At 39.5% G+C, this 13,163-nt stretch overlaps 1 protein-coding gene across 1 annotated transcript in view; it reads right to left on the bottom strand.

Moving 5' to 3' along the window:
• TMPRSS15 (transmembrane serine protease 15) overlaps positions 1–13,163 on the bottom strand; it is a 275,564-nt gene that overhangs the window by 191,156 nt on the left and 71,245 nt on the right. Inside the window, exon 10 of the mRNA XM_075593956.1 lies at positions 7,783–7,932. Coding sequence (XP_075450071.1) covers positions 7,783–7,932 — 150 coding nt within the window. The remainder of the gene's footprint in view (positions 1–7,782; positions 7,933–13,163) is intronic.

Raw genomic sequence — 13,163 nt, 5'->3', positions numbered from 1 at the left:
TGCTCAAAGCTGTGACCATGCAGTAAGCTTAAGCCTATAGGGAACCATGTTAAAAATGGTTATTGAGGCAAAAAGTGACACTGTGTGCTCATTTGCATGTCATTTCCCAGAATCCCTTGCTGCAGTGGAAGTGCTGTATGCTGGGTGATAATGGGGAAAGGCGGGGTTGCAGACCTGCCTAAGACATGCAGATGAGCATACAGTTGTATTTGCATATATATATATATATATAGATATATATATATATATATATATATATATATATATATATATATATATATATATATATATATATATATATATATCTATATATATATATGTGTGTGTGTGTGTGTGTGTGTGTGTGTGTGTGTGTGTGTGTGTGTGTGTGTGTGTGTGTGTGTGTGTGTGTGTGTGTGTGTGTGTGTGTGTGTGTGTGTGTGTGTGTGTGTGTGTCTGTGTGTGTCTGTGTGTGTATATATATATATATATATATATATATATATATATTATTATATACCGATTATATATATATACACTCTTTCTTCACTTGCTTTCACAGTAACCTTTTGACACCTCTAGCCATAAAACACATCCACACCGGGGGAAGGAACAGCACAGATAACATTCCAAGAAACACTGTTTTTAAATATACCTTTTGCTTCATTCATTGTAACATCGCCGGAAGAAGAGATCAGTGTATCTCGAAAGCTCGCACAAATAAAAGCATTTCGTTAGCCACAGAACGGTATCATCTATTTATTTTTTGATTATTGAAGCTCGGCTAACACGGTACTGATACCTCTACATGTATATATATATATATATAGTATACACAAAGAAGCGAATATCGCGTCACTACCAATAAATAAAGCAAAGTCTAAACCTACCTAAGTCAGAGAAATATATCTGAAATAGTTATAACAGAAATGTAAGCTGTAGGTGGTGCTAGAGGAAGGAGATAGATATGGAAACACAAAAAAGAAAACCTCTAAAGTAGCACTCAGACAAATGTTTGCAAAGAATAAAAGGGGTACTTTAATTAAATTTGAAAAAAATAACAGACATACAAACAACTAACTGGAGCACCTGCCTGACTAATGAATAATAGGAGAACCAATGGACAAAGAAAAATAAAAAATAAAAATAAAAACATAGAATGCAACATGTAATAATAGACCCAAAATAATGTAATGCCCCTAAGAAACTGGCTCACTGTGGGAACATAAGTTCCCACAGTAAAGCGATATAGACCGGCCGGTCACCACATGTATAAGAAACTATAGAGCATCACAGGTCTACACATATAAACATGAAAAAATTACACAAAGAATAACATAAGTGTTATGCTGATAGCAGTAAAAAATGTCACTAGCAAGATATAAACCTATTGCAACTCGGTTGATGCTAGGGCAAAGGAGACATAAATGTATGTATATTTAGTGACCCAAATACATATATCAAAGCAGATGGGAAACAAAAACAGGGAGGGATATAATAACCCAAGATACTCAGCTCCTTGATGTAAAGATACTGCATACAAAGATCAGCACAGCACTGTCCACTGGAAAGGTCCAAAGATATAGGACTAAATTGGTTGTCCAAAATAGGGCAGGGGCAGGCAGGATCAACAGCAGCAAAAATTAAAATTAGCCCACTAACGCGTTTCGGCAACTAAGCCTTCCTCACGAGTGGTGAAGGCTTAGTTGCCGAAACGCGTTAGTGGGCTAATTTTAATTTAGTCCTATATCTTTGGACCTTTCCAGTGGACAGTGCTGTGCTGATCTTTGTATGCAGTATCTTTACATCAAGGAGCTGAGTATCTTGGGTTATTATATCCCTCCCTGTTTTTGTTTCCCATCTGCTTTGATATATGTATTTGGGTCACTAAATATACATACATTTATGTCTCCTTTGCCCTAGCATCAACCGAGTTGCAATAGGTTTATATCTTGCTAGTGACATTTTTTACTGCTATCAGCATAACACTTATGTTATTCTTTGTGTAATTTTTTCATGTTTATATGTGTAGACCTGTGATGCTCTATAGTTTCTTATACATGTGGTGACCGGCCGGTCTATATCGCTTTACTGTGGGAACTTATGTTCTCCTCTTCCTTAATGTCTAAAGCACTTATTCCCATGATCTGTTATTTATATTATCTGTTATTTATTGGATTACCACATGTATTACTGCTGTGAAGCGCTATGTACATTAATGGCGCTATATAAATAAAGACATACAATACAATACAATACAGTGAGCCAGTTTCTTAGGGGCATTACATTATTTTGGGTCTATTATTACATGTTGCATTTTATGTTTTTTTTTTTTTCTTTGTCCATTGGTTCTCCTATTATTCATTAGTCAGGCAGGTTCTCCAGTTAGTTGTTTGTATGTCTGTTATTTTTTTCAAATTTAATTAAAGTACCCCTTTTATTCTTTGCAAACATTTATCTGATTGCTACTTTAGAGGTTTTCTTTTTTGTGTTTCTATATATATATATATATATATATATATATATATATATATATATACATATACATGTAGAGGTATCAGTACCGTGTTAGCTTCAGTTACTTCAGTTTGAGGCTAAAATGATATATGAATTAAGAACAATGTCACCTTATGGTCTTAATGAGAACTTTCGACTTGGGTGTTTCATCTAATGTGTCTTTGGATTAAGCAGCTTTTTTTCTAACATTTTTTCAAACATTTTTTGGTATCATTCGTTTTTTGTATATGCCAGTTGTGTACTTTGTGGTACTTCCACATTATCTCTTTGTATGTCTCTAACATGATTTGTTATTTCACTTTAATTTTCCTGGTGTTCAGTACCTCTTTTTGGTTTTGCATGTTTTTGGTATTGCACAGTTTATTATTTAGTTTTTTCTTCCTTCCCCTGTTTGTTTTTCCCTTTCCCCCTTTTTTGTGGTTCCTGATATGTCTGGCCTCTTTCACTTTCCTCCCCTTGTCCTTTTCTATGTTCACGCCTACACTGGTGCTTTTTGTATATGATTGTCCTCCACTTCTGGTGTAGTGGTTGCCTTGACAACCGAGGACGCGATCATATCAGTGCCGCGAGGATCAGCAGTACTCCCTGACAACAAACATTCATTTAGCTAAGGCCACAGAGCTACTCGCGCAACGCATGCGCAATGACATTGTTTTGTTTTAACTGGTATCCTGGATATGGGCGACGCTACTGGCCGCTGGTGGCGGGCGATGCCGGGTCGCATATATGACGTCAGCACTCTACCTGACTAGGAGTGTCTATAGCTGCTCAGATTCGCGGTCTAAACCTATCAGGACACTGATTGTTACTTGGTGGTGGGTATATATGTATGTATGTTATCACTATGTTTTGAGCACTCCCTTGATAAAGGTCCTGTTTCTAGGACCGAAACGTTGGTGTCTGTGCCAGTTCTCTATGTAGCCCATGTTTCTCCCCCCAGACACAGATCGTGCCTCTAAGGTGTAATGAGGGCTGGCTACATGTGTATGGTTGTGCATACCTGCTTGTAACAGGAGGGCCTGAGTCTCCCGCATTGGTGTGGGGAATAACAGGGCCAGGCTTCTGGGGTATATGCCTCCATTCTTTATTGGTTGTGGTGCAGCGCCTCCATCTCCATAAGTCCCAGGGATGTGGGATAGTACCCTTACAGAGAAAACCCTGGTCCCAGGGCGAATGATCCAGCTCTCACACAGTCTCTCTGTGTAAAACAGCAATGTCTTCATTGTCTCTTAGCTCATACACAGCAGCAGTTCATTAGCAGCAGTACTTCCACATATTAACAAGGTCTCTTCCTCTCTCCTTCTCCTCCAGACTGTATCCCGGCAGGATGGTCTGGATGGGGCCTCAATACCCCTGCCTCCACCCCCCCAGGGTAGGCCCTATGGGTGAGGCTAGATGTCTTTCCCCTCACCCCCTGAACAGGGTGAGGGGCATTGGTCTGTCCGCTCTACTCAGAGGGGCTCTGAGTATCTCTTCCAAGCACTCTTCTCACTCTAATCATGGCTTCTCCAGTCAGACATTTCTCTTGCTAAGTCTTACTCCAATTCAGACCAGCACTTCACTCCTCAGCTCCCAGGACATAACTCCACACTGCCACTCTGATCTCCAGATTCTGACACATCAGCCAGACACTCCAACTCCACAGACTGACAGCCTCTCCTGCTCACAGGCAGAACTCTCAGACTGAACACCTTCAAGAACTGAACACACATTCACACAGGACAGCCCACTAAATAGATACAGCCCTGCCCCTTATGATGTCAGCAGGACCTCCCCTCTGTCTCAGGCCTGCCACAGAGTCAGGGGTCTACCTCTATCACAGCCAGGCAGGGCTTGATGTGGGGGGAAAACCCATGGTTACTACTGGTGCCTGCCCTTACCAGGGCTTACTCCAGTAGGAGAAGGATAAGTAGCCCTCTCTTACTTACGGGAGCAACATCTACAATACACTTTTTTTGATATTTTCACTGAGTGCGCTGTCTCTTCTTTGCCACATGGCCCTGGGACACTGGAACTGCCTGGTAAGGAGCATATATATATATATATATATATATATATATATATATATATATATATATATATATATATATATATATATATATATATATATATATATATATATATATATATATATATATATATATATATATATATATATAGGCACTGTACCGTGTATCTGTGTTAATAGATGTAACACTGAGCTCTTTCTGTGTTTCATGTTCTGTCTCTGGTTTTAAATATATATTGCCATGATCAGTAGCACTCCTCTTTGACACCTATACGCATATATATGTAGCCCTTCTAAGATTAGGGGCTATATATCTATCCTCCTGTGTGTAATCCCTGCTAAGGGCAGGTGCCAGGAGTAATCATAGATTTTCCCTACTTCTGACACTGTGCTGAGTAAGTGAAGGTAGGTCACGTGACCCTGTGTCCAATCAAGAGACACAGGGGCGGTGCCTACTGGAATCTACAAAAGAGCAGTGTCACTTCCTATTTAGTGTGGACACAGTGGGACCGAGTGTCTAGTCTAGTGATTAGTGAGGAGAGGAGAGTGAGCAGCCTATCAGTAGACCTGATAGTGAGGTGGACCAAATAGCTCTTACCCTGCTTAGGGGGTAAGGGAAGAGCTAGCCCCACTCTGGATGGCCCTGGGTCCAGAGTGGAGGCAGGGACCATCCTAACGGCGAACAGCAAGCTGGCTGTGTACATTGATTGTATCTGTCTGCTGCTGCTGAGAGAAATAAAGAGCTGCTGCTAATTGGAAAAAGGAACTATTGTGTGAGACTGGAATCTCTCATCCCTGGGAGGGGATTCTGCGGTAGGGATTCCACCCTGTATCCCTGGGGCTTACTGCAGATGGAGGTGCTGCACCAGTAGAAGGAGAACAAAGGCATTCACCCCAGAAACTTGTCCTGTTGTTCTCCATGTCACTGCGGGAGACTCAGGCCCTCCTGTTGCCAGCAGGTATGCACCACACCGAGACATGTAGCCAGACCCCAGAACACCTTAGGGGACCTGATCTGCGATTGAGTGGGGATCCATGGGTTACATATATATATATTGTGGTTATTTTGGGGGATCAATATGAGCTTATTGGGGTTCTGTTTGTAATATAACATTTAATCTTATAAATAAATTTGTGTCACCATTCCTTTTAATTCATTTGTTTTCATGTTGGAGGCAGGTAGTGCAGAGTGGTACTGTGCACTACAGACAATTCAACTAAGATGATATCAGAAAAAGAATGTTAAAGCTAAAAAAAATAAACATGGTTTACATGTCTATGATATATAGTGAGATAAAAAATATAGATATACTGTTAACTGCACTACATTTGTCAATTAGACTGCTACATTTTAATGTTCAGTAAGCAACAGATATTTTATTACCAGTGACACATATCACAAATTATTGTTATGTTATTAGAAAACTCAACCACCATGACAGTCCTGCTTAGCAAACCAAAAATTAATTTGAAACATTAAGACCTAATGCCGTTGTGACAGTACATCATATATTTCAATGAAAAAGTCATATCACATATTATATGCAAACCTTTAAATTATTATTGCATTGATATAGAAGTATCCTAGTGTTACAAATGTCCTTTCAAATATGTCTCTTTAATAAATGGAAATAGATTTTAACATCTATAAGTAGAGTAACTGCTCTCATGTCGTTTCCCTGTAGGAGTACTCATGGCTCTTAGTTAATTTAGCATTGTATGCCCAATATTTTTTTATTGAATAATCACATACTCTACAGTTAATGTACAACACAACTGATCTGGGTGAAATATTTGCACATGGATTCATATTTGGTTGGAGGATAGGCAACAGAGGTGTCATAAATGGAACCTTTTCCGTTTGGACTATAGTTGTAAATTGAGAACCTCAAGGTTCACTGTTTTTTAACTTGTTTATTAACTTGAGATTGGCATAGAGAGCAAAATCTCCATCTTTGCGGACAACACTGCATTATGAAAAGCAGTTACTGTAAATCGGCATAGGATGCAATTTCTATACTGAATTACTTGTATAAAGTGGAAGCTTGGCCAGATAAATTACAGATGAGGTTTAATACAGACAAATGTAAGATTATGCATTTGGAAAGCAAGCAAAATCATGTTACATACGAAATAAATAGGACAACATTAGGTAAACCCTGAACGGAGAAGAATTTAAGAGTGCTTGAAGACACCAGGCATAGCAATAGTGCTCAATGTCAGACGGTAGCTGCAATATATGTAGATTCAATATATAAATATAAAGATAGGATGAGTATTTCTGTTGACAAACTGTAACATATGTTGAACTCAATGGACATATATTTTTTTCAACCTCATTTACTATGTCATTATGTAACAAATATCAACAATGTCAGTTTAGTCATTTGCTGGATTAGAGTGTATAGTTATATTTGTATTTAAACCATTTTAAACTTAGATATAACATTTCCTTGTTACACAAAACAGAATATTCCAAAATAACAAAGCAAGACAGGGGGATTCGTTACATCTATAATTAACTGTAATTTAACCTGGTATGCTGCAGACAGGTTTACAGTTAACATCACAAGGTAAACAGTAGTCACGAAAACCACAATAAGGGTGGTGGAAAGAAACAAAACATACATGCATAAGTTCTTATGGAGGGAAAAGTTTATCCCCCCCCCCCCATAAGAACTTATGCATGTATGTTTGTTTGTTTATACATACAAATGCATGTCTGCATTGTTTTGCTCAGCAATGGTCAAGTATCAACATTTTATTCTGAAACTGTGGATGCAATTGGGCTTAAAACAGTTACCTCCTCCCTCCCCCCTCCAATATATATATTTTAAAGCTTACATGAACCAGGGGTTCTATTAGAGCTCATCCCTGATTTGCCAACATATGGGGACCTTCCAATTCTCAAAATACTTGTAGTTTTTTGTGCTGGTCTTGAAATAAACTGACAATAGTGTCCTAATTTTGCAACTTTCTATTGCCAACCTTGACCACGTGGCCATTTTCTGGCCACCAGGTACTTATTTATCACCTGAATGTCAGGGTAATATGTACAGTATCACTTCTGCAGGATCCCCTGGTTCAGAAAAGTTTTTTTTTTTTTTAAAGTTATTTTTTTATCAGACTTCTCTGTTTTTATTTGTAACAATCTGTTAATGTACTATAATTCTGATAATATGACAAAAAATTATAATTTCTAACACTGCATTTCTGGATTGGAGAATTATACCTTTACAGACTTCACCACTGAAAAAAATGTGTTATGCCTACAGTACCTGAAATGTTCCCAAATGTATGGTCCACATCAGGTCCAGACAAAGAGGGATACATTGGGCCATTGAGTCTTTCCCATTCAGCATCATCTTTCAGATCTTGAATCCAATAGCAAAACCCATCTTCGAAGTTGCAGTCGATTTTTTCTTCATCTTTAAATAAAAAAGGTGTTATTAAAATACTAGTGTACAATATTTATAAGATTTAAGTCTTTTGTCATGCTAAATTATGTACTTTTTCAACCCTGAACAAGCTCTTAATTCTATGTAACACTACGTTTTAATCATTGCCTCCTAACGTTGAATTATCTAATACCGTCAATGGGAAAAGATTCACTAAAGGCATATGGCCAAATATGTTTAGTGACCTACTGTACTCATTACTCAGCCATATCGTCAGCTGTAAAACAGTGATAAGAGGCTTTTTGCTGTACCATAGCAATATTTCTGCAATATTTTAAACATGGTAAATGCACATGCAAATGAGTAATAATCACAAAAAGACTTATTTATGTTTTATTTCCTAGAGTTGTGCAATATTCCAATATGATCATAATTATGAAAAGTGGAAATGACGATAAGTTGATATTTAAATGTATTATTGCAGTCATTGATGTTTGATGATTGACGGACAGCTAATGATGCAGCAGCTTTAAAGAAGACAGAGCTGCTAGTGTAAACAGAATGTGGCACCCCTTCTTGCCTCCTTCCCTGAGGTTTGCAACACTCCACAATCCGTGTTTACCCCATTGTTTCAACTCCCTTTCTTATCCCCATCTCTTATGTCTGGGGATAAGGGGAAGTTTTCTTTGTTTTTTTATGTCGTTTATTATATAAGAATATCACTTGTGAGCACATTCACATGTCTTAGACAGGTCTGCAACCCTGCCTTTCAACCATTATCATCTAGCATACAGTGCTTTCACTGCAGCAAGGGATTCTGGGAAATGACATGCAATTGAGCACACAATGTGTCACCTTTTGCCTGAAATCCATTTACATGGAACTTATATAAGCAAATGGTCTGTGACAGGGCTACTAAAAGCTCAAAACAGAGAGACACAAAAAATATAAAAAATAAAGTTAATAGTAATGTGGACAACTGAGGAAAACTGTGAGGGAGAATAAAAACGTGGGTGTCAATAAGTGTTGCTTGAAGAGGTGACCAAGGACAGCATGAGGCAATATCGGAGCTCCAATGGACACCGCTACCTGGTATGCATATGAACCAGAGAGAAAAATGTAAATACCACTGTGAATCCCTCTTGTAGCGCTCCGTTTTCAATGCCTTAGTCCAGCAAGCAGCATCGGCGTCATTCGTCTCCAATTCAGCTGCGTCTCCTCTCACAAACTCTGTGGAGCTCTCGAGTGCCGGTAGTGCATGTGATCACTTCCTGTCCGTCCGGTGCAGGCTTCCTTCTCTCCGCTAAGTCCGCGGAAGATGCAATAGCACACACAGACTCCCATATGGCGTGCCCTCCTTCTCTCAGTGCGTCAATCCAATCAAAGAGCAATGCAGATAGAAAAATGGATTGGCAACAGACTGCAACATCCAAAAAGCACCCTCAGCTCACCAGATGTACAAAAAACACACAAAAAACACACAACCTCCTACCTGAAACACGTTTTTTGTATTTTGTTTGTCCTTTTTCATTTTTATGTAGTTTAATAAACGCATTTTAATTTTCCACATCTGGTGAGCTGAGGGTGCTTTTTGGACGTTGCAGTCTGTTGCCAATCCATTTTTCTACCAATATAAGCAAATGCTCTGCTATTCACATAGCTTTTAAGCACAGCATGGGATTAGATGCAAAGCCAGTCAAACCAATCGCAGTCATGTTTGTTTTAGTGGTTTGACTAGCTTTACATCTATTGCATCAAAGAAGTTGTTTGTTTTTGTTTGTTTTATTTGTGTATCCAGTGTTGCTTTCTATGCTTACTATTCAACATACATTTTCCATGATACATATAATTATCACGATAAATGTTATAATACCTGTATTGTGTTAAAATATATTGTTACTTCCCAACCACAGATGTCAACTACCACAAGACGAGAATGAACCACCACATGATGTGGAAGGAGTCCGTATTGAACGCCACGGTGGTGAGATCGGTCTCCCACTCTTTCTGAGTCTGTGCACTCTGCATCTCTTTAGAATTTTAAGAAGTTATATAAAGCTATGTTTGCTATCCCTGTTTTTTTCTCTTCACATTTGCTCTGATTCCCAATTGAGGTGATAAGACAGAGGGGATGTGCAGGAGTCAGTTCTGCTAATCTATTTTGCTATGCCCAATCAAGACAAACTCTTATGAGCTCCAAACATTTGGAGTGGGGATTGTTCAATTTTCTACAGATCACACTTTGTTTCATTTTTCTATTACTCTATTGGTTATTTCTTTAGGCCTAATGTTTGACTGAGGAGTTTTCTCTTTTATGTTTATGTATTTGTTTTTTAGTGTGGTAAGAGATGTGTGCAGAGGTATGTTAATGGAGACAAATGTGGGTGAAATTAAAACCTGGCTTTATTGAGCCTGTTTTTTTAAACTCTGTATAGCATATAAAAACAAAGCAACAAACACCTATCCCTGTGTAAGGGCTAACTTACTTCCCCAATCCCTTTCTACAAGACTGGGAGGAAAATTCCCTTACCAGCTTACCTCACCAAAGTCTCAAGCGGCACCTTAAGCAGGTGTCTTGATCTCAGCATAGCCTTTGTGCTCAAGACATTGTCTCTCACCTGTGTCAGCACCATTGTGTGCTATGGAATCTCTCTTGCAGTTTCTCACAGGAGGCTTTTTCTAGAGTTCTGATTAGCCAGGTGGAGCCTGGTTAATTGCCTGGCTGCAATTAATCTGCTCCCTGCTGGATTCCTCAGATTATTTAGAGGCAGTATAAACAGGGATAAGTCCCTGTTACAAGCGCCCTGTGTATGTTAGGGCCAATTGTGTCCCAGATGTTTGTGAATTTATCCAGGGCATTCAGACCCTGAAGATGTAGAATGGAAAAACTTTGAATTTGTATTTACTTTCCAACGGGACCCTCATTGGAGGGGTCTAGTAGGGCCCTAAAGTACTAAATAGGTTAATATTTAACTTAATATTTAGTAGTATTGTTTATGTATTTAATTTGTAATGTATTTCATATTATAATACCATTTTATAGAAAATATTTTTATTTGCATGTGGGTTTTGTATGTTTATGGAGGAACTTAGAAATTAGTCTGTAGCAGATCTCCTCCATTATCGCCAAACCTCGTATGGAAATTCTTATTGAATAGGGTGTTGAATGGGCAATAATATTTGGTGTTATTATTTTTCTACCACATAATGCCAAATATTATTGCCTATTTAATTACCGTGGAATGAATCCTGATCGATGACCATTACTTTTATTTCTTAAAATTAGTCTTGAGCATTTAAGAATTGATGAAAAACACCATCTTGTGATCAGCAAAGTTACTTTTTATAACATACCTCTGCTGTTTACTACCTGTTTTACATTATAATTCATGTGTTGATTGGAAGCCTCTCTGAAAGCAGAACTATTAGAGCACCAATTCCCATTTATTTATTTTTAAATGTATCTGAACCAGGTCCCCCCCCATCTTTTCTGTGGATACAGCATAGAGGGCCCTTAAGGGCCCTACGGTTCCCGTGCTTTTGTTTAGATGTTTCACATATAAAATTTTAAATATTACGGTGGGGAAAGCAATAAAAGGTCACAATGTTATCTCCCGATGAGGTTGCCATCTTCTATAGGGCGCCAGAGCAAAGCACACCCTGAAAGTTATATTGCAATGGAGTATATTTCAGGAACCAGGGACCCCAAGAAATTAAGTGATCACGGATTTAACTCTGGTTCATGTACTGTAATAAAACGCCCTAACTCCCCCCCCCCCAAAAAAAAAAGCAGTGGGGACTGCTACTTTAGAGTACTGCACCTGTAGATGTACCACTGAAAGATCATTTTATCAAAGTAACTCCAAATACACTAAAACATTTCTACTGATAAATGACAGCGAATATTGCCAACAAATTGTCTCTTTCTATCATGTTGTATAGTAATGGACTTTATTGAATCAACAATTTCTGTATACAATTAGGTTTTTGAATATTGTGTAAACTGAAATATAATAGTGCTAGCATCGTGTTTTCCTATTTTACCAAATCTTGCCCCACTGAATGAGATCTATTATTATTATTATTTAGTTCTGGTAATGATCCATGCGAGACACAAACATTAACCTTTAACTGTAACGCCTTAAAGTACAAAGCAATGAATATAGATACGTATTCATAACAATATACAGCTTAAACCTGTTATAGCGCGACCCGTTATAACGCGGTTTTCACGTGGCTCCCGTTTAAAAAAAAAAAAAAAATTTTTTTTTACACATTTTTTGCACACTGCACACACTGCACACACTGCACACACTGCACACACTGCACACACTGCACACACTGCACACACTGCACACACTACCAGCACACACTCTCACTGTACACACTGCACACACTCCCAGCACTCACTGCACACTGCTCACAGCACACACTCTCACTGCACACTGCACACACTCTCACTGCACACTGCACACACTCCCAGCACTCACTGCACACATTATCACTGCACACACTGCACACACTCACAGCACTCACTGCACACTGCTCACAGCATACACTCTCACTGCACACTGCTCACAGCACACACTCTCACTGCACACTGCACACACTCTCACTGCACACTCTCTCACTGCACACACTCCCAGCACTCACTGCACACTGCTCACAGCACACACTCTCACTGCACACTGCACACACTCTCACTGCACACTGCACACTGCACACACTCCCAGCACTGGCTCTCACTGCACACACTGCACACACTCCCAGCACACACTGCACACTCTCTCACTGCACACTGCACACTGCACACTCTCCCAGCACTCACTGCACACACTCTCACTGCACACACTGCACACCGCACACACTCCCAGCACTCACTGCACACACTCTCACTGCACACTGCACACTGCACACACTCCCAGGACTCACTGCACACTGCTCACAGCACACACTCTCACTACACACAGCACACACTCTCACTGCACACTGCACACACTCCCAGCACTCACTCTCACTGCACACTGCACATACTCTCACAGCACACTCTCACAGCACACAGCACTCACAGCACACTCTCACAGCACACAGCACTCACAGCACACTCTCACAGCACTCACAGCACACTGCTCCCTGCACACACTCTCACTGCACACTGCACACCGAACACACTCCCAGCACTCACTGCACACTGCTCACAGCACACGCTCTCACTGCACACTGCACACTGCACACACTCTCCAAGCACTCACTCTCACTGC

The sequence above is a fragment of the Ascaphus truei genome, chromosome 3 (assembly GCF_040206685.1).
Source record: "Ascaphus truei isolate aAscTru1 chromosome 3, aAscTru1.hap1, whole genome shotgun sequence".
NCBI lineage: Eukaryota > Metazoa > Chordata > Amphibia > Anura > Ascaphidae > Ascaphus > Ascaphus truei.
This window is presented reverse-complemented; position numbering and strand designations above follow the sequence as displayed.